Genomic DNA, 21,381 nt, shown 5'->3' with positions numbered 1-21,381 from the left:
CTTTGTTTTTGCCCCAGCCAAGGCTTCTAAGAAAGCAACCTAAAACCAGCTCCCGTCCGGCTCTCGCAGGCTGGGTGCAGGCATCACCCTTGCCAGCACAGGTGGCCTGAGGACAAGGTAGCAAATGAGCCAGTTGTCCCCAGTCCCTGGGGACCAAGTCAGCCTCATCACCTTCTGGGAGAATAATGGCCCCCTTTCTGCATGAGCTGAACTGGCTGGCTCAGATCCTGGGCACCAGCCCCTGAGGTATGGACACAAATACCTAGTAGACATCATCAATGTACGCACTAGCAGACCCAAGCTTGTGGGCTTTATAGATCCTGTTGGTTCTATGCTCAGTAACTTTCCTAGGGTCTACCCTGCCCCCTCCCCCCAGTACACAACTGATACCTGAGACTGCAGGTCATAGGCAATGGCTGATGCTAGTATGACATAGAATTTCAACTTGGCCCACAAGCCAGGGCCCACTGTTAGAAGGTGCTGGTCGCAGGACCTTTCTCTGCCCTCTGATTCTTCTTACCTGGTTACTCATCAGCTTAGCCCCAGGTATTGGGACCCTACAGGAGCTGGGTCATACTGCAGCTTTGCTGGCTTCTGTCCCCCTGGCCAGGCTTCAGGAGATCCTCTGGTTTGTTGGGGTTGCTTGTGAAGGGCGCTGTAGATCTGGGAATGGAGCCTTTTTGTCTCTTACATGCTGTGTGTCTCAGAGTGGCACAGTCCCACTCTAGCCAGACCCAGCAGTCAGTCAGTGGCCCATACAGTCTTGAGCACACCTAGTCCTGCCCAAGATGGGCTTGTGAGGCCTAATTGTTAGATTTCTGGAAGAAAGCAGCCACCAGGTAGGAAAATGGAGGGTTTGTTCTAGGTAGGGTCCAGTCCAGAGGTGCCCTGCAAAGGCCTGGGTCTTCTGGCTTCTGGAGAACAGCCCTTCAGCAGGATGGAGCACTAGTTTGTAGCCAAGTCCCAGTAAGCCTCAGGGCCACCCTGAGGGTCTTCATTACCTCCTTTAGGACAAAGGCTTGGAGGGCTTTGCAAGCTAGGCTTGCTGGCAGCTTCCACACCTGGATTTCCTCCCATCCCTGTTCAGCCACTTTTTGTCTGGAGCCCACAGTGTGTAAATAGGGAGGCGCCAGATGGCTCTTTTTTTGTTCTCTTGGTGCCTTGGAGGGTACACTGGGAATGAGGGACCATTAATGCCACCACTTCCTTCCAGCCTGTGTCACCTTGATAGTACTGCTGCTCGGTAGACATCACCATTGCCAGCCCTGACCCTGTCCAGCCGTGCAAATAGAATATATATATTTCTGGGAGCACAGTTAGGGACAGGTGAGGGAAACTGAGGTAGGCTGTCTAACAAACAGCTCTCCCTGAGGCCCTTACAAATAAGGAAATGGTTTAAACCTGGAAGGTTTGCACAAGCAGAACATGCCTGCTCCTTCCCAAAAAAAGATCTCCCAAAGGGCATGGGAGACACTGTAGACAGGCTGCACAGCTGGTCTCCAAGAAGTGACCAAAAAGCAGGTACCTTTCACCTCTGTAGGGGTCTTCCTGTCCTCAGAGTTGCTCCTTTCTTAAAGAACCAGTCAGGGATAAGAAGATGGGGTGGCATGGGGGCAGGGTTCTGGACCTACTTGTGGCCCATCAGGGAACCCAGGTACATGGCTCTGACGCCCTGAGGAGAAGTAGGGGTCCTTTCCTTTCCTGGTCTGTGCCTCTTTAGGATCCCTCTGGCATCCTCTTTCCTGTTCCCCCCTCTCTTGGATGTGCCTGAACCCCTTCCCTACCCTGGTGCTGCCATCTTTCCTTGCTCCCTAGGCCCCCTGCCCTGCCTCCTGCCCAGCCTCTTGCTACCCAGGAAGAGTTAAGCTAGATGCTCTGCCAGCTCTGCAGACTGTTTGGAATAGTTTAAATGCTTTGACACTGGGTCTGTACAGGATGGCAGAGAGGCAGTTTACTGGGTAATTCATATGCAAAACTGCACTATAAATTTCCAAGCTGTCTCAGTTGCCGTGGCACCACGAAGCATTTCTCCACGTACAGTACAGTATTTCTGCCATCTTTGTTTGCATTGCAGTGAGTCATCAAAAGTCTGTCTTGCACCAACACCCGGAGCCGTGCATTCCTCTGGCACCAACGCGCCACTGTTTTTAAAGCTGGGGCTGGGAGCTGGCATTTACTTCAGCTCCCAAATCAAAGGCGGCTATTCATTCCCAAGAGCTGCCTGGATGTTCGTCTGCATCCGGCTGCTTCATTGAGATGCTGCGCGCTGCCCGGGAGAGCCGGCCTGGGTGCAGCTGAGCTGCGGCCGCGAGCCCAGCGCCCAGCTCACTGCCACCCCCACCCCTCCTGCAGGGCTCCTCACACCCTCCCCACCTCAGGGTTCCTTGCTGCATTCCCCGAGCAGCTGGCGGGCCGGCGTGCGGGAGCCTGCTGCCAGGCTGAGCGGGCAGTGTCTGCCGCCGGCCACAGCCGCTAAAGGTAGGTCTTTCCTCTTCGGCTGGTGCCTGCCGGCCAGCCCAGCAACTTCTCTGCAGCGGGGGCACTGCGGGACGCCCCAGAGCTGCGCCCACCTGCCCAACTCCTGGCGCAGGGTGGCTCCGCCCTCCTCTCCAGCCACCCGGCGCCTCTGCGGCCGCCCCGCACTTTCCTCCGCGGGACACAGCGGCCCTTTGTGCGGCTCTGCAGAGTTGGGCCAGGGCCTGCGCCTTCTCCGGCCACCCCCACCCGCCATTGGCAGAGTCCTGTGCTGATAAACAGTGGTGGCCTGCCCCCACCCCTGCCCCCTGGCGGGTTTAGTCCTGAGACCCTTCTAGTTACCTGGGCTGGGACCAAGCCAGCAGGGATTGGCCAGTTTTAGAAGTGGGGCGGAGGGAGTGCGCACAGGCTCGAGGCTGCTCTGCGACAAGCTCTAACTCCTTTTGCATCCCTGAGGGCGCTCAGGACCTGGGTCCGGGTTTGGGGAGCTGGGAGCTGCCAGGAAGCACAGAGTGCATCCATAGCCCTCCCAAACGGCAGATAGAGGTCTGTCCCCAAGGGAGGAGTGGAGGAAGGAGTCCACAGAGTTCTCCCGGCCTTAGTCTACCTTCCTAATGCTCTTCATCCCTCCTTGTCCGTCAGAGGAAGCTTGAAGCTGAGCAAGGGATATGGGAGGGGGACAGTTGCTCTGCAGTTCCTCAGAGTGCCCTCCGCAGGCTGCTCAGCCGGCAAAGAAAAAAACAAACCTGAAACTAAAGCCCTTCCTGCTCTGGGACGTCCTTCCCAGGGTAGGCTGCACAGTGAGGGGCTTCTTGGCTCAGGGAACTTTTTCCCCTCTAGAGAAGAGTCCCTGAGATCGCTCTTGGGCTCTGTTCTTACCCCTCCCATCCTAACCAGTGGGTGACTTGTCCGTCTAGTTCACTCCTTTCTTGTTCTCTGGAGGCTTCAGGCTTCTGAACTGTGTCCTCTGCAGAGATGGGAGAACGAAACCCTACCCTCAGAATTGTTGGGAGCAGTCCATGGGTGTCATGGATGGGGTAGGTGACAGAGGGCTTCTTGACTGTAGGGGCTCGGGATCACTCTGTCCTGCTTCCAAGCCAGGATCTGGATTCTGAACATTCCACCCCTAAAGCCCCTGGTGGTGGTGGGAGGGGAGGAGGCTTCTAGCTAAGGGGAGTGCCTAAGCAGGGCACTGTCCTTTGCCTTGTCAGAGGCTGGGAGCAGTTTCTAGATGGGGTGGGGGCATCTGGCAGTTAATTGACCACAATGTCCCCTCCACAGATGTGCCTCATCCAGTCTGTCCCACATTGAGTCTGAAGCCCACCCACCACGACACCCGCCATGTCTCAGATGCTGCACATCGAGATCCCCAACTTTGGGAACACAGTGCTTGGCTGTCTGAATGAGCAGCGCCTCCTGGGCCTCTACTGTGATGTGTCCATTGTGGTCAAGGGCCAGGCCTTCAAGGCCCACCGTGCAGTCCTGGCCGCCAGCAGCCTCTATTTCCGAGACCTCTTCAGTGGTAATAGCAAGAGTGCATTCGAGCTGCCAGGCACTGTGCCGCCTGCCTGCTTCCAGCAGATTCTGTCCTTCTGCTACACAGGCAAGCTCACCATGGCGGCCAGTGAGCAGCTTGTGGTCATGTACACGGCAGGCTTCCTGCAGATCCAGCACATTGTAGAGCGGGGCACAGACCTCATGTTCAAGGTGAGCTCACCCCACTGTGACTCGCAGACCGCCATGATTGAAGATGCCAGCTCAGAGCCCCAGAGTCCCTGCAACCAGCTGCAACCGGCCACTGCTGCCTATGTCGCATCCCCTTCTGTGCCCATCCCACTTCTGACCCGTGTAAAGCATGAAGCCATGGAGATGCCACCTGCCACTGGCCCAGGCCTGGCTTCTAAGCGCCCACTGGAGACAGGCCCTCGAGATGGTGTGGCAGTAGCTACAGGTGCTGCAGGGACACCTGGCACAGCCCCTCTGAAGCTGCCTCGAGTCTCCTACTATGGTGTGCCGAGCCTGGCCACTCTGATCCCTAGCATCCAGCAGGTACCCTATCCCCAGGGGGAGCGGACCAGTCCTGGGGCCAGCAGCCTGCCCACCACTGACAGCCCAACCTCCTACCACAATGAGGAGGATGAGGAGGACGACGAAGCCTATGATACCATGGTGGAGGAGCAGTACGGCCAGATGTACATTAAGGCCACAGGAAACTATGCAGGTAACAACACATGGCAAGGCCTGGCACTATGCCATCCTTACAAACAGCCTACAGAGGGCATGTTGCATAGTGGACCTGTATGATTTCAGCCTGGTATAGAAGGTCACCATGCTTCAGGCAAGGTGTGTGGGCTAGAAGAGTTGGGCAGGAGCTCAGACTCTGCATGAGGTGATGGGCACTAGTCTGCCAGAGTTGTAGCATAGTCTGCAATGAGTTTCTGCCTGACACTAAACAAATGATGGAGCTGAAGGTCTCTGGCCTAGGAGTCTCCTTAGGATTTAATGAATCTTGCAGTGTTGTATAAGTACTTCAGAATGGGGCTCTGGCCCTCCTGGGTCTGTGTAGATAGCTTCTGTTTCCTTTTCATGGGGAAGACTGTAGCTGGTTTTCTCCTGATAGCAAGATACATGCTAACCACTGAATTGGTGAGGGTAGGCAGGCCCACTCCATGGAATCCACCAGTGTGCAGGGAATCTACTGGTGTATAGGGTCTACCACCCCTTCTGACCACTGGTTAGGAGGTCAGGGAAGGACCGAAGACCCTTTGTTCCCCGGACTTCAAGGCTTAGAGGTTTTTGTAGTGTAGGGGCTGTGACTAGGCTCCTTTCCACATCGTATTGATGGCTGACACAACTCTGCCATGGGGTCAGGGCAGAATCCATGTGGGCCTAGGGCAGAGGATGCTCACTGAACTCCGCAGAGCCAGTAAAGGATCCGATCCCTACTGATCTCTCAGGACCATTCTTGCACAGCCCCTGCCTCTCCAGGTTTACTTTGGCTGTGGCTTGTTGTGATAGTGGGAACAGAACAAAGTATATTCAGTATCCCGAGTGTTGAACCTGCTCTTTGATGCTTGGCCAGTCAGACTCCTTAACCTTGCTTGCACAGGAACAGCCCAGTTACTTCAACAGGTTTTCTGTGGAGCCAGTTGGACAGTGGCCTTGGAAGGTTTTGCAGAGCTGACATGTGTAGGGTGGGGACAAGAGGCTTGCCAGCGCTCAGCCACCCTTGGCCAGGCCAGGTGAACACTTCAGCACTCTTGGTTTATAGGTAGTCCCCAGTTTTAGTGGCTATGGGACAAGGATCTCACCAAGGCTGTTCTGTGGGGCCTTGGGAATTAGGAGAGAATCCTGCCTGACATATTTGTGGTGATGGGTGTATTAGAAGACAGACAGGCTGTGGGGCTGGCCCTGCTCTGTTGGCCCCTGTGCACAGTCTAGGTTTCCTTGTGTCTTTCTCTTCAGCAGGCCTGTAAGTGGGGCAGAGAAGGGGGTGTGCAATTTCTTGGTTAAAATCTAGGTTATTGTGGTGACGTTGCTACCCTGGGAAAGGAGCCATGGGATGAGCAGGTAGGGAAGACCTGGCCCTGACCATGGAGCTGCAGGTTCCCTGGGTCTGGCTTTGTCTGGGAATAGCCTCATGTCCACCACCTGGGGCTGGTCATCCATTGTTCCTTGCTTAGGCAACATGCTAGTCTGAGCTGCTAGACTCCAGACTCTTCTCAGGTGTTCCTACAAAGAGTCTTTTTGGCTTCAGTTCCCCAAGTAAGGGGCTGGCCAGTGCCACTCAGGGACCTGCAGTCTGCTGTCCACTGGGTGCCCTGTACTGTAATGGCTGTTTGGATCCCTTTGCTTGCTACCTTGTTCTTTAGCAGCTGTTCTCAGTGTGCCTTGCTGTGCTGCACAAAACAGCACCCTCTAAAATCAGGCATAATGATCCACCCTGTAATTCTAGCACCAGGAGGTGGAGGCAGGACATTCAGAACTTCAAGGTTATCGGGTACACAGGGAGTTTGAGGCCAGCCTGGGACACATTAGACCCTGTCTTAACCTCCTCCCTAAATAATGCGGCACCCTTGTAACCCAGCCCTGCTGTGCCATTGAGCCATTTTTGTCCCCTCCCTTTGACTCCTATTCTGATCTTAGTTGTCGGGCATTGCTTGTTAGAAAGAAGTAAGGTCACTGAGAAGCTCTGTGGTAGGACAGAGCTCTACCCTCTGAGGCTTGGCTGTCTCAGTTTACTCAGCAGGATACCCTCCTCTTCTTCCTGCCTACCCCACTTATCTCAGCCTACACAGGGTAGCCCTTCTAGTGCCCAGGACTTCTGTAGCAGGGTGGCGGGCAGGGGAGCTTGCTCCCGGCCCTGCTGTGCTGGCAATGGACGCTTGTGATATAACATGCTGGCATAGGGGGAGAGCAAGAGAGAACAGGTGGATGTCCAGTGTCACTCTGCTTGGGCTGCTCATAAGCCCTCTCTAGGAGTGAAGCACACACATTTGTATACTCTGGAGCCTCTGCTCCCCTGGCGAGAGAGATCGTCAGTTGTCTGCCCCCAGTGTGTCAGTGGCCAGTACTTCAAGAGCAGGAGTAGATGCACCCAGTCCTGCATCCCACATAGTGAAGGATACACACAGAGCCACAGCCCAAGCCACTTCCCTTCTCCTCCCTCCCCCGACCCTACCCTTCCCTGGCACAGGAAGCTTATCTGAGCTCTCAGGGCTCCGGCTGGGTCCTGTTGTCTACACACAAATAGCCTATGAGAAGCTGCCTTAGTCACATCTGCAGGCCCAGTAGGGCGGTGTGGGATCTGGCCTGGGGAGACCAAGGGCCCTGGTTGTGCTCAGTCAGATTCTATTCCCAAGGCCTTCTGTTCTTAGCTTTCAGGGGGCAAATCTGACCCCCTCAACTCCCTTAGTGGCAGACAGACTGGCTGCTGCTCCACTTTCTGGGGACCATGAGTAGTTACTGAGCTGTGGTTGGGGTCAAGGTCATGTCAACTTAAGGAGGTTCTCATGACAGGCAGGATGAGGGTGAGTAGGTAAGAGAGCATGGCAGTGACCAGGACTAGCAGGCCTCCTTGTCCTGTCCCATGGGAAACCCTGACCCAGGCTACCGATCTTCCCATGCTCTGCCTTCCCCCAACCCTTCAGTAGGCATTGATGGCAAGGCCAGCTCCTCTCTGCCCTGGAAAATGCTTAGTTGTTGCTGTCAGCTGCTGCTTTCTAGAAGTCTAAGCCTGGTGTTTATGCCATCTTCCCTCTGAGGGCACCCACTACTGGGTCCTGCCCATTCTCCTGACTGTTCTTTGAGACAGGGGAATTGTTGTCCAGCTCTGTGGGCCACCATGTGAGGGCTGCCTAAATTTAGAGGAAGTTGGGGCCACTCACAGAGCCCTCACTCACTGTCTCCACTATCCCTACTCCTTGACACGATGGATACCATTTGGGAGTTGTCCTAGCATATAGAGGCATGATTATCCTGATTCTGCCCACCAAAAGAGACCCACAAGGTGATGCTTGGTTTGAAAGGGGAACAGTAGCATGTAGAACACAGTGAGACCCGTGTGGTCATTTGGGACTTCAACAATCCCATACCTGAGCTGGCTGTTCTGCCCAGGCCTGCACAGAGCCCAAGTGATAAGGAGGGCTCTGGGTAGTCTTGCTTACAGCCTCCCAGTTTTCCTAGCATGATACAGTTTACTGAAAGACTCTCTTGCATGGCCAGCTGGCATGGTGCCGCAGCTCCCCAAGAGAAGGGAGAGGGGCTGGATTAGGGTGCCAAGTCTGCAGATGCCCCCACTGATCACACTTGGCCTGGGCAAGGACATGCAGTCCAGCTTGGCCCACAGAGACCCAACAGGGGTGCTTTTATACCTGGTTTGGACAGGGTAGATAGAGCCTAAGAAGAAAAGTCAACATAGGTAGGGGTCCTGCTGACTGCTGCAAGGGGATCTCCTTCCCATTTAAAGGGTAATACCTTGCAGTTGGGGTTAAGTGAAGGCTGTGCCGGTCCACATGACTGTCCCAACAAGATGGCTGCTCTGAGGGTCTTTGGACACATTCTGCGGTGGCCTCCTGGGTTGTCCTAGCCCTGGCCTTGGCAGAGATCTTCCCCACAGCTTCCTTGCTTAAATCCTTGAATCCAGAGATTTCCACTTTAGGCAGTTGTTTGGTTTTGTTGAGACAGGGCCTCACTATATAACCCTGGCTGGCCTATGCCTCCTTCCTCAGTCTCCCAAGTATTGGGATTATAGATATAAACTACCATGTCTACCACCTAAACCAGTTTTTATTATTTCCTTTCAAGCTTTATTTTTTTTTTTAAATTATGTGTATCTGTGTGCCTCTCTGTGTGTGTATGAACATAAAGAGGCCAGAGGCATCCAGTCACCATGGAGCTCGAGTTACAGGCAGCTGTGATTGTCCTGAAATGGGGTTTGAGTCCTGTACACACACACACACACACACACACACACACACACACACACACACACACACCTATAAGCCCATTAAGCCAGTTTTGAGGCATGTTACCTATGGTAACACATGATTTGAATTCAATGGTGGTACCACTGTTTCCCTGGAGCACAGCGCTGTCCCCTGGAATCTCAGTCCCTCTGCAGGTGTCCCTGGGTGGTATACTCTTGGTTTTCTTGGTAAGTTGTTGTTTTGCATGTGGGGGGGGGGGTCTGCGCTATGCTGGGCTCTCAATAATATGGTGTCAGTTTTTGTTTTGTGTCATCATTGCTTTTTCTGCCTCTTTTTTTAACTTTTAGATTTATCTTGCGTGTATGAGTGCTTTGCTTGAGAGTATGTTTGTATACCAGTGCATGCCTGGTATCCACAGAAGTCAGAAGGGGGTGTTGGAGGCCCTGGAAGTGAAGTTAAGGATGGTTGTGAGCTACCATGTGGGTGCTGGGAGTTGAACCCAGGTCTTCTTTGAGAGCAGCCAGTGCCCTTAACCACAGAGCCATTTCTCCAGCCCCTTGTCCATTTTTAAAAAAGGGTGTTTTGGGCTGGAGGGATAGCTCAGCCATTAAAGGCTAGGCTCACAATCATAAATAAAAAAGGGTGCTCTAATTTGTGAACAAGTTCTCTGTCAAATATATATGTATGAAAATGTTTTCTGTAGCCCAGTGTATCTTTATTATGATGTGTATTGCAAAGACAGGAGTATAAAGTTTTGTTGGAGACCCATGTTTACTTACTTTTTTGAGACCAAACTGGCCTCAAATTTAGAGTTCTGCCTGCCTCTGCTCCCTGAGTGCTGGTACTCAAAGCATGAGCTATGTCCAACAAGACCAGTTTATATTTATGGTTAACTAAAGATTTTATTTATTTATTTATTATTTATTTATTTATTTTGAGACTAGGTCTCATTATACATCTCTGGCTAACTTGGAACCCATGAAAATGAGGCTGGCTTTGAACTCACAGAGATCTGCCTGCCTCTGCCTCCTGGGTCCTAGGACTAACGATATACACCACAAGGCACCTCAGATTTGATTTGATTTTTTGAGACGGTCTCTCAGTGTATCCAAGGTTGGCCTTGGATTTGTCGCAGTCTTGCTTCTGCCTCTCACACGCTAGGATTTCAAGCCTGAGTCTTGCTTGCTAAGTTTTTATCTTCCTGACCCAGAGCTTGTATGTATTTACTCTTCACATTCAGGTCCCTGGTTCCCTTTTGTGTGGGATATAAGGTAAGCAGAGAGTTTGTTTTTTTCCATATGGGATGTTTGGAACTGTACCGAATTCACACCTTTGAGAGGACCTGTTCTGAAGCCAAATTCCCTGCTGGCTGAATAACCATAGTTTTAAATAAATTCTCCATAAGGCTGTAAAACCCTTTGTGTTTTCCTGTTTGAAACCGTTACTATCCTAGCCTTTATTGGTGTCTGTAGGGCTCAGCTCTAGGAAGGCCTATGTAACATGGCCCCCTGGTCCCCACGCCTCCTGCATTCTGTTGCTCCTCCCCATGGCTTCTGGTCACCCGTCATTCATGCACATAGCAGTTTTGCTGAGGCAGAGCCTGTGGGCCACAGCCATGGCTCCTGAAATTATTGCCGCTCAGTGGTTTTGGGTTGTTCCCAATGGTGCTGCAGCCATCACTGCAGTCAGTTTTAGAACATGGTTCTCTTTAGAAAAACACCATTCCATGTAACAGTCTACCCCCCCCCCCCCAGTCTATGTACTGGTGTTGTCTGGGCATTTCAGACCCACAGCATTTCAGTGTCAAGCCTTTAGTGACCAGCTTCCTACATTTGATATCAAGAGCCATTAGTAGTACTCAAAGACAGATAGATACTTCACATTTTTTTTTTCCTTGCGGAGTTAAAATTCTACTCTAAGGATATACCATGCTTTCCCTGAAGGTTGAGAATGAGTTCATGGATGTTTAATGTTAGTTCACAGAAGCTGTGAGTAGAAGTGTGTGCAGCAGCCCAAGGAGGCTTGTGTCCTCCTGTGTTTGGCTCCAGGCCTAAGGAATGGTTTAATTCGCTGCTTTTGTGAGTTACCCTGCTTATGCTTTTATTTTCCTTAATACTCAGAAACAAAGCCAGCCTTGTATGTTAGTCTTGCACCTACCACCTTGTGTTCCAAGTCCCAGGCTGTCCAGAGGTTCCCTGGAATGTCACATACCCTGCCTGCTGTGTGGGGACAGCATTCACTGCTTCTTTTCCAACCTCAAGGGTCTTTTCACTTCTGGCTCTCCAGGCTGGATAAGATGGTGAGAGTATAGGCCTTGAGGACAAACCTTCCCCTTTGCCTCCTTCCTCAGACAGATCTCCATGCTGTTTTCTGTTAGTGGCCGTTCCCGAGGTGACCCATCCTTGTGTTCTGGGTATTAACTGCCTTATTGTAACATGATACAATGACTACACAGTTCTAGGTTCAGTTTGCTAACTTTTCTGAACAAAGTTCACATGTGTTCATGAAAGCTGTTGATCTATGTTTCCTTTGTGTTTTTATCTGTTTGTCTGTTTGATTGTCTGAGACAGGGCCTCGTAGCCCTGCCTGGCCTGCAACTCACTATGTAGATCAGGCTGGCCTCGCACTCACAAAGAGCCGGGATTACATCATGTGTCACCTGGCCTGACTCAGAAGCTGGGAATGCTTCTTTTCTCCATTGCTTTTTAATTTTGTTTCTTTACTAATTTTTATTTTTTGAGACAGGATCTCACTTTGTAGCTCCAACTCTCCTGGAATTCCTTAGGTAGACCATGTTAGCCTTGAAATCACAGAGCTCCCCTGCCTCTGCTTCCCAAGTGTTAGACTTAGGGCATGCAATTTTTTTTCCCCCCTAAGGTTTACTTTATTTATTTTATTATTTATTTTTCAAGACAGGGTTTCTCTGTTTAGCCCTGGCTGATCTGGAACTCTCTTTGTAGATCAAGTTGTCCTCGAACTCAGAGATCTACCTGCTTCTGCCTTCCAAATGCTGGGATTAAAGGCATGCGTCACCACACCTGGTGATTTACTTGTGTGTGTGTGTGTGTGTGTGTGTGTGTGTGTGTGTGTGTTTGAGTGCAGATGACCTTTGGAGGTCAGAGGTGTTATATCCCCTGGAGTTGGAGTTACAGGTAGCTGTGACCCTGTAAGTAACGTGAGTGCTGGGAACTAGACTCAGGTGTTGTAAAAGAGCAATAAGCACTCCTTAAAAAATAAAAATAAAAAAGTATGTATGTACATATATGTGTGTACATATATATATGTACATGTATAATTTATTTTTATTTTATGTGCATTGATGTTTTGCCTTTATGTATGTTTGTGTGATGGTGTCAGATCTTAGAGTCATAGATAGTTGAGAGCTGCCATCCATCCTCTGGAAGAGGAGCCAGCGTTCTTAACCACTGAGCCATCTCTCCAGCCCCACAGCCATAAACACTCTTGACTTCTGAGACATCTTTCTGCCCCCTCACTTATTTATTTATTTATTTATTTATTTATTTATTTATTTATTTATTTATTTGGAGAGAGTTCATATAAGTTTAATGGCACTTTCTGCTTAAAGTGTGGATAGGATTGTGTCACTGGTGAGCCCACTCAAGCCTGGCGTTTATTGCTCTTAATTGTGGGAAGGATTTAAATTCCCAATTTATTTTAATTGCCAGTATATTACCAATTACAATTTCCTTTAATTACCAATATTACTTTAGATATAGAACCATTCAAATTTTTCCCTTTCATCTTGTTCCTGTCATGCTAATTTGTGTATTTCATGGAATTTATCCATCTCCAAAGTCTAATTTGGTGTTAATAGATCTACTCCAGCCTCCCTCTTTGTCTCCCTCATTTCTTCTCCCTCCTCCTCTTCCCCTAGGAACAGAGTCCAAGGCCTCACTCATACTAAGCAAATGCTCCGCCGCTGAGCCCACACACCTGTAGCTCCATCTGTCTTAGTTAATGGCCCACTGTTGGCTCATCTCCCCCCAACTCACCCGGTTGAAGAACACTTATTGTGGATGGTGGATGGCTGGGTATACAGTTTTAATTGTCACCTGTGTGACACCTTGCCTTGTGTAGTTGGAGGTGCTGGGTTCAGCCCGCCATCGTGCTGCTCCGTTTGCTCTTGCCTGTCTTGTGCTCCCCACCCTCCTCTCTGGACATTCTCTGGCATTCCTTCCTGTCCCCTCTTGGCTCTGACTGTTTCTGCAGCTCTGAGCTGGCATCTGTGTCTTGTCTTGTACTCTGCCCTCCTGCACAGCTCCCCTCCTCCCCTCTTCCCTGCATCCCCGTTTGTGCCTCTGCTGTGGTCACATAGCCTTTCCTTTCTCTGAGCATTGGGTCTTGAAATAGGTTATTATTTTTACCTTACATGGCTGGTTATGATTTATCCTTCCTTTCTTTAGTAACTTTTGACATTTATACAAGTAAAAGCTACTCTCTGGGATATAGTTCTCTGAGGCTAAGCAGATACCAGGAGTCCTGGGAGCCCATTCGCAGTGGAATCTCACAGTGGAGATGCTGGCCGATGTCCCTTCTCGCCCAGCTCATGCCCCTCAAAGGCACCTCTTTCCTTTCGTCTCTTGGCAACCACGGGCCTGTTTTGTGTCATATAAATGGGAGCTCTAAGCAGCTTGTACCTTTAAAGTATTACTCAGCTGATGTTCAGTCAAATGGTGTGTGTTAGTGGTGCAGCTTGTGCCCTTAGAACCATACCTATTTGAGGTTCGATCACATGATGTATGTTAAAGGTTTGTTCTTTTTATGGCTAAGCAAGTGTCATCCCATTTCAGCAAGTCCTTTGGTCATGTGTACACTGCCCCATAAATTACATTAGGATTTTAGTGCTAAGGAGTCAGGTTTTGGTTTTGCATGGGTGTTCCCGCCCATACTCATCCTTGGGAAAGAAAGATTAGAGTTTCCATCAGGCATGACATTCTTTCTGATGGAAGATTGCTCTCAGTGGCTCTCAGAGTTCAGCCAGTGATGAATTCTGAAAATTAGAAATTAGATTATCTTGCATGGTAGGAAGTTCTCTGAGTTGATGGCCAGCCTGGTCTACATGATGACTTCCAGAGTAGCCAGGGTTATAGAGCAAGACACCAGTCTCAAAATAAATAAATAAATTGGAAACCATACCTTACTGAGGTATAATTTATAGTCTTTAAATATTTTTTCTGTGTAGTTTGTCCTTGCCTTTGTTTTCAAGGGCTGCTTTTGCTAGAGGTGATATCCTAGGTTGGTCATACCAGGGTTTAGTACTGTAGAGATGCGCTTTGGTATTGTACAGAAATGTGGTGGTTCTTATCCATTCTGCTCCGCTTGTCTTTCTAGCCTACTTTCTGCATGTCCACTGTACTCCAGTGACAGCCGTGATGGTCCCACAAGCCCTGTTTGCTTATTTATTAACTATTTGGCTTTTGCTTTTCCCTTTTCTAGCCTTTAGGTAGGATAAGTTACTGGTGCCCATGGGTCCTCCTTTCTGCACTCCATCTTGTCCCCTGGAATACCTCCCTCTTTTGTTTCTAGCACTCTGCTCATGCTTATCTCAAGCAGTTAAACCCGTGTCTGCGAATGTCATCATCTTGCCACTCCTGGCTCAGCTCTTTTGGTTGATTTTTCTCCTTTCTGTGGTTCTCCATGTCTTTTATTTATTGTTTTGTTTTGTGTTTTGGAGACAGGGTTTCACTATGTAGCCCAGGCTGTCCCGGAACTACCTCACCAGGCTGGCCTCAAACTCACCTGCCTCTGCCTCCCAAGTGCTAGCTACCTCTTAATTTTTAAGTCGATGCTAGACATTGTAGATGTTGAGAATCTACAGTATGCTGTCTGGGTCTCTTGAGTGGTGTCACATTTTCAACAGTCAGACATAGTTTCAGACATTGTCCTTGTGAAATGGATATTTAGATATTTTGTCTCATTTTTATTGTTGTTGAGATAGAATCTCACTCCAGGTTGACCTAGATAGAGCTCAGACGCTCCAGCCTTTTTAAGTGCTATGTAACAGGCATGAGCTGCTGTGTGTCCAGCTTGTCCTTTTTTCCGGTGGAATGACTTACCTGGTTTTCATCCATTTCCCAAAGCATTTTCCTCTGAGTTAGCTTTTCTTTTCTTTATTTCTTTCTTTTCTTTTCTTTCTTTTTTCTTTTTTTAGATGGGGATCTCACCATGTAGCTCTAACTGGCCTGGAACTTGCTAGGTAGACCAGGCTAGCCTCTAACTCACAGAGATCTACTTGCTTCTACTTGAATGGAGGGCACAGACCAGCATGTTTTGCAGACCTAGCATCTTTGCTGACTTAAGGTTACTACGATGATGTTTGTAAAGGTTACGATAAGGTTACTACTCTCATGTTTGTAAAGAATAAAACCACTTCAATTTGATTATTTTAAACTCACCTAAAAGGTAAGACCAGTTCAAAGCTGCGTCCTTATGCTCTTTGCACAGTTAGTTGCAGCCACCATGTTTGTACCTTCGTTCCTCTCACTAGAGTTGTAGTTTTTCTAAAGCAGTATATTTCCTTACAGAGTCACCGTGCTCATCAAGTTTTCTGTCCTCCAGCTCTGTGGTCTGGTATTTGGGGTCCCAGGGTATCAGCATCACTGGGTTATTCACTCCAGTCAGGCTGTCTTCACATTCTGCCTACCAGGCACTGATAGCCTTGGAGAGGCAGCTCAATTCCTTTGCCCTTCCTTCAGGGTGGGGCCAGCACTTCTGCAGTCCCACAGAGCCTTCACATCTGTCTTGGTGAGTAGAGCATTTGAACACCAATTTGGCACAGTCCTATTGACTGTGAGAGGGGCTCTGCTAGAAGTCACTGTCCCCTCCTGAGGGCACAGCAGCTGCCCCATGTATAGGCAGCCTCCCTTTTGTGGTGGTGTAGGGACGAATTGCTATTCATTGTTGCAGGAGAGACTGCCAGCACCACAACTCCTACACTTGCAGCTAGCAGCCAGTATAGTAGAGTTCCCCACTGACACTGCCTGCTGATTTATTCTCTCCCTTCATCTGTTGTTGTGATTTATTTACCATATACATATATAATTTGGAGGGGGCATTTTGAGACAGGGTTTGTATTCCCGACTATCCCGAAATTCACTCTATAGACTAGGCTGACCTGGAGATCCACCTCTCTCTGCCTTCCAAGTGAGTGCTGGGACTAAAGATGTGCACCACCACACCAGGCTACTTATCTTACTATTTTAAAAAACATTTTCTTACTGTCTTATTCAGGAAGAGCATTCCATGTTTATTTTACCATTCCCGATGGCTACCCCAGAATTAGTTTTACTTTCAGTGGGGACCAATTGTCCTTTCTTCCACCCTCTTCCCTTCTTACTTTTCTCTTTTCTCCCTGTTTTTCTTCCCCTCTTTTCTTTCTCCCTCCCTCCCCTCTCCCCTTCCTCCTGTCTTTCCTTAGAACCCTTAAGTGGTATGCCACTGAGGCGTGCTTAAGGGTGTTTAGAAATGAAGATCTCGGGGCTGGATTTATTCATTACTGCTGAGCTTGCTCAATAGTGTTCTCTCTCTCTATCTCCTTTTAGCAATTAGACCAGCCTGGGAATATAGTGAGGCCCTGGGGGAGGGGTGGGAGATGAGCAGTGAACTCATGAATTAGAGCTGTTGTCTCCAAAGCTGTCTGTCTGTCACATCCCTTAATGATGGGGTTTGCTCTCTCTCCTTGAACTCACTATGTAGACCTCAAACACACAGAAATCCACCTGCTTCTACCTCCTGAGTGCTGGAATTTAAAGGCCACTAAGCCTGGGTTCCAAGCTACCTCTTAAAGGTACACTCTTGTCTGAGTGTGACTGACCCTAGGTTCCAGGTTCATACTTGCCCTGCCACTTTGTCACCCATTATTGAGAGGGCATTTTACACACTACCCCATTCCAGTGTCCCCTTTGTTAGTACCTGGTAAGGTATCTGTAAACTGTAAGAACTTAATTCAAGCTTTGCTACCTATTGATTTGTTTATCCCAAGGCCTGGGTGCAGCTTCATTTCTCTGCCTTGTAAATTGTTCAGGCTTTTGTTCGCCCTTGGCCTGACCTTGACCTCATTTTCAAGTACTGTTGAGAATCGAGGTACCAACTGCCTCTCATAAGAGTAATTTGGGCTCTGAGGTCATGTGGACTCCTTCAATCCAGCTTTGGCCCTCTGATGTCCCAGTTTTTCTCGTAGTGCTATGCAATCCTTCTTTACATTCATTCCTGGAAATCCATTTCTTGTGTTAATCACATGATGTTTAAGTTTCCCTGTAGTTGTGTGTTGGTGTTGATAATAATATAGAAGCAAATTGGATGACACATTTTCTGATTTACTCTTCTGGTTTACCTGCAGTTTCTTTTGGGTTGTCTGTATATAATCTGGTGTCCTCTGCTAACCCTAACTCATTTCCTTCCCCCTCTCCCTCCCTCTTCCTTCTTCTCCTTCCAACCCAGGGCCTCAGGAGTGTTAGGCGAGTACACCATCACTGAGCCACACACAAATTTACTTGTTTATATACTTTAAAATTTTCAAAAGACAAGTATTCAGTATGTATCCCAGGTAGCCTTGAACTTGTGATCCTCCTGCCTCAGCCTCCCAAAGATGGTAATTACAGGTGTGCACATTTAGCTTGCTCTTGTCCTTGTTGCTTCTTTTTGTCTTTCCCCCACAGTGTAACCCTGAATTCACAATGAAGCTGAGGTTGACCTTGAACTTGTGATTCTCCTCCTCCTAATAGCTGGTATTTCAGGTGTGCACCATCACACCTGAGTTATGTGGTGACAGAGGCTGAGTTCAGGGCTTTGTGCATACTAAGCAAGCCTTCAGCTAACTGAACCCCAGCTCCAGCCCATGATTTTTTTTTGCGGGGGTGGGGGAGTTTGAGACAAGGTTTCTCTGTATTGCTTTAGAGCCTGTCCTGGAATAGCAATGTAGACCAGGCTGGCCTTGAACTCAGAGATCCGCCTGCCTCTGCCTCCCGAGCACTGGGATTAAAGGCATGCGCCACCAATGCCCAGCTCCATGATTTTATTTGTAATGTTAACCTTTGTATTCCTTTTCCTGCCTCATGGCATTAGCTGGGATTTCTTGTATCCTTCTCATTCTCCAGTTCAGGAAAAGCTTTTGATACCTCAGACTCACATGCAGCACCACTCTAGGTCTGTTGTGATGGGGTTTCCTTGTTTTGTTTTGTTTTGATCAAATTAAGGATATTTTTCTTTTTCCCCCCCTTGATTAAGATATTTTTCCTCATAAATAACTTGAAGTTTGAAAAGGCTTTTTTTTTTTCCTCTAACTATAGCCACATGCCACTTGTATTAGTTAGTGTTCTATTGCTATGATAAGACACCATGACCAAGATAGCTTATAGATAGAAGAGTTTGTTTGGATTTAGGGTTCCCAAAGGAAACTCCATTATAGCAGGGGTTTCGGATGAGGCATGGCAGCAGGTGGCCACTGGGACAGGAAATACAGAGTTCACGTCTTCAACCCTAACCCTGAAGAAACTGAAAGAGCACACTGAAGTATGGCAAGGCTATAAACCCTTAAAGTCTGCCTTCAGTGATGTATTTCCTCCAGCAACACCCCCCCCTTCCACACCCCCCATGACACCCAGCAAACAGTACTACCAGCTGAAGACTGTTCCCTGTGGGGAAGTCTCATTCAAGTCATGGCACTGCTTAATGTTGGGGTGCACTGGGTAACCTCACCATGTGTGAGCATCCTAGAGGGCACATTGAAAATGAAGGTTGAGCCATGTTGCTGAGTAGTGTGATCTTAAGGCACTGCTGTCCTGTGTGCAGCTTCCGTTTTTAAAGGCATCTTTACATAGTTTCCTTTTGTGTTTTGTTAATTTTATTTACTTTTTGTTGTTTTTATTTTGTTGTTTTTTTTAAGACAGGGTCTCACTATGTAGCCATGAGTGTATGAATGTGGCTCATATATAGAGAAGTGGTTCTTTTCTGGGGATCAAACTTGGGTTGTCCAGCTTGGCAGCAGGCTCCTTTACTCAGGGAGCCATCTCTTGGCCCTAGATGTGTTTGTTTGTTTGTTTATTTTTAAGATAGGATCTCACCTTATAGCTTTGGCTTATCTGGAACTCACTGTGTTAATCAGACTGACCTGGAACTCACAAAGATCCATTTGCCTATTGAGACTAAAGGCATGTACTTCTATGCCTGGCTTGCTATATTACATAAGTTTTAATTTCAGTTCATGAAACCAAAAATTGGGGGCTAGAGAGATGGCTCAATAGTTAAGCATAGGCTACTTTTCTAGAGGATCCAGGTTCAATTTTCAAAACCCACATGGTGGCTCACAACTATCAGTAATTCTAGTTTCAGGGGTCTAGGCATGTACATGGTGCACTGACATAGATGTAGGCAAAACACACATACACGATGGGCGGTGGTGGCACATGCCTTTAATCCAAGCACTTGGGAGGCAGAGGCAGGTGAATCTCTGTGAGTTCAAGACCAACCTGGTCTACAGAATGAGTTCCAGGACAGACTCCAAAGCTACACAGAGAAACCCTGTCTCAAAAAAACCAAAAACCAAAACAAAACAAAACATGCATACACATAAAACAAAAAAATTTGAATTAGCTCCAGACTGTTAAGCCTGTGAGCTATGCTGCTTTGGGATGGAGCCCGGTTTTCCCACCCTACCCTAAATGCCAGGTGGGGCTCCACATGGTGCCAGGCATATTATGTTGTGCCCTATTGTCTTTATTATCATCCACATGAACATCTTATCTGATGTATACCCTTCCATGGCCCTTGGGTTTATGGCATTGCTGAATTTCCACACAGGTTCAGAATTAGGCTCGTCTTAGCGAGGTGAATCCTGTGTGGTCCTGGAGTACACTCAGCCCTCCTCCCTCTCTGGAGTTTGTGGAGACTTGCTTGCTGCCTGCCCTACTTAGTCCCAAATGTGCTAAGAGGAGGTTGCATGGGCTGCCTTATAAGCTGCACCCAGGCTCAAGGCAGAGCTGGGAGTTCTTCCAGGTTGGCCTGGTCTTGGGCAGACACAGAGGCAGTGTGTGATTCTTGAGTTCCTGCTGCTGTCTTGCTGGCTGTGCTGGGTGCATGTTAATCCCAGGCTTGTTTTCCTGTTAGAAATAAACCTGTTAAGATGGACAATGTTTCCTTACATTGATGCCCCCTGGCCTGACGTTTGCATTGCACCCAGCTCTCCTCTATATACTGTGTACCTGGGCTATCTTTTCTGTCTCTTGCTTTCAAGCTGTCTTTATCTTGTGACAGGGTTTCACTGTGTTGCACAGGCAGGCCCGGGATACCTAAACCTGCCGTCCTTTCCCTTCTATCTCCTGGGTTGCTCTGACCCACGGTGCCAGTCACTACCCCAGCTCCTAGGTTTCCATTTCCTGTTTAATTCATACAGACCTCTTCCCTTGAGTTAATCAAGTGTCCTGTTTTCTTTGAATAAGCCTTGTGAGTTTTTATGATCTCCCAAGGGCAAATGATTTCAGCACCCTTGCATTAGGATTTTACAGACTTGGGGTCTTTACCACCCACCTCGTACCACAAAGCATTTCTGCCTGGGAGCCTCCCATACCTGTTGCTCTGTGGCTGCCCTGGTGTGTCTTAATATTCTGTGAGCAGTTTAAACTCCATTCAGCTTGTTGTTTTAGAAGTGGCTTTCTTGTGTCTCCCTGTGCATCTTTCCTCAGGATCACCATTGCCAGTAGTGCCAGGCTGCTGCCGAGGCCCGGCCCCCTCCATATGTCTTCTATTCTGTTTTCTGTCTTTTTTTTTTTTTTTTAAGATTAAAAATTGTTCTTATATGTTTGAGTGTTTGGCCTGCATGTATGTCTGTGCAGCACGTGTTTGCAGTGCCCATGGAGGCCAGAAGGGGGTGCTCCTGGAATGGAGTTACAGAGGGTTATGTGCTGTCATGTGGGTGTGAAAATTGAACCAGTACCCTCTGCATGAACACCCAGGACTCTTGACTCCTGAGTCATCTCTCCAGCCCTGTTCTCTGTCACTTGTTTCTTTTTTCTTTTCTCCCCTACATCTGAGTATTTCGTATTGAATTCTTTTCTAGTTCACAAGTCGTATCTGCAGCATTCAGGATCATGATTTTAGTTATTGCTGGCTTTTAGTCCCTTATTGATTCTGGTTTCTTTTGAGGCTCCCAGTTTTATTCCTCTCTCCCTTCCTCATGCCCAGCACAGATCTTAAAGTCCACATCTGCAGATTGTCAGGTCTAATGTCTTTTTGTAAGTTGATTTAGTTTTTTTTAAATAATTCAGTCTGTGTTTAATACATTTGCTGCTGCTTTTTGGTCTTACTGGTATTGTTTTCTTGATAGCTGGGCATTACTTAAAAACATTTTAGAAGCCTGAGCAGCTGTTCCAAGGAGGGCCTGGGCACTGGTCCTCCCAGGCTGCCGTGAGAGGCCCTGGATGGGCCAGTACAGGCTGTGTTCTGAGCCCCAGGCTCAGCCATG

General features: G+C 48.5%; 1 protein-coding gene across 2 annotated transcripts in view; it reads left to right on the top strand.

Moving 5' to 3' along the window:
• Nacc2 (NACC family member 2) overlaps positions 1-21,381 on the top strand; it is a 60,842-nt gene that overhangs the window by 27,751 nt on the left and 11,710 nt on the right. Inside the window, exons 1-2 of one of the 2 annotated variants that reach the window (XM_051184878.1) lie at positions 2,113-2,478; positions 3,757-4,696. In XM_051184878.1, the coding sequence (XP_051040835.1) occupies positions 3,817-4,696 (880 nt within the window). In that variant the 5' untranslated portion in view covers positions 2,113-2,478; positions 3,757-3,816. Of the gene's footprint in view, positions 1-2,112; positions 2,479-3,756; positions 4,697-21,381 lie in introns of those variants that run through there. The other variant, XM_051184879.1, reaches the window with a different exon arrangement.

Source organism: Phodopus roborovskii, unplaced genomic scaffold (assembly GCF_943737965.1).
Source record: "Phodopus roborovskii unplaced genomic scaffold, PHOROB, whole genome shotgun sequence".
NCBI lineage: Eukaryota > Metazoa > Chordata > Mammalia > Rodentia > Cricetidae > Phodopus > Phodopus roborovskii.
The sequence above is the reverse complement of the archived record's forward strand: the minus strand, read 5'-3'. Positions and strand labels throughout refer to the sequence as shown.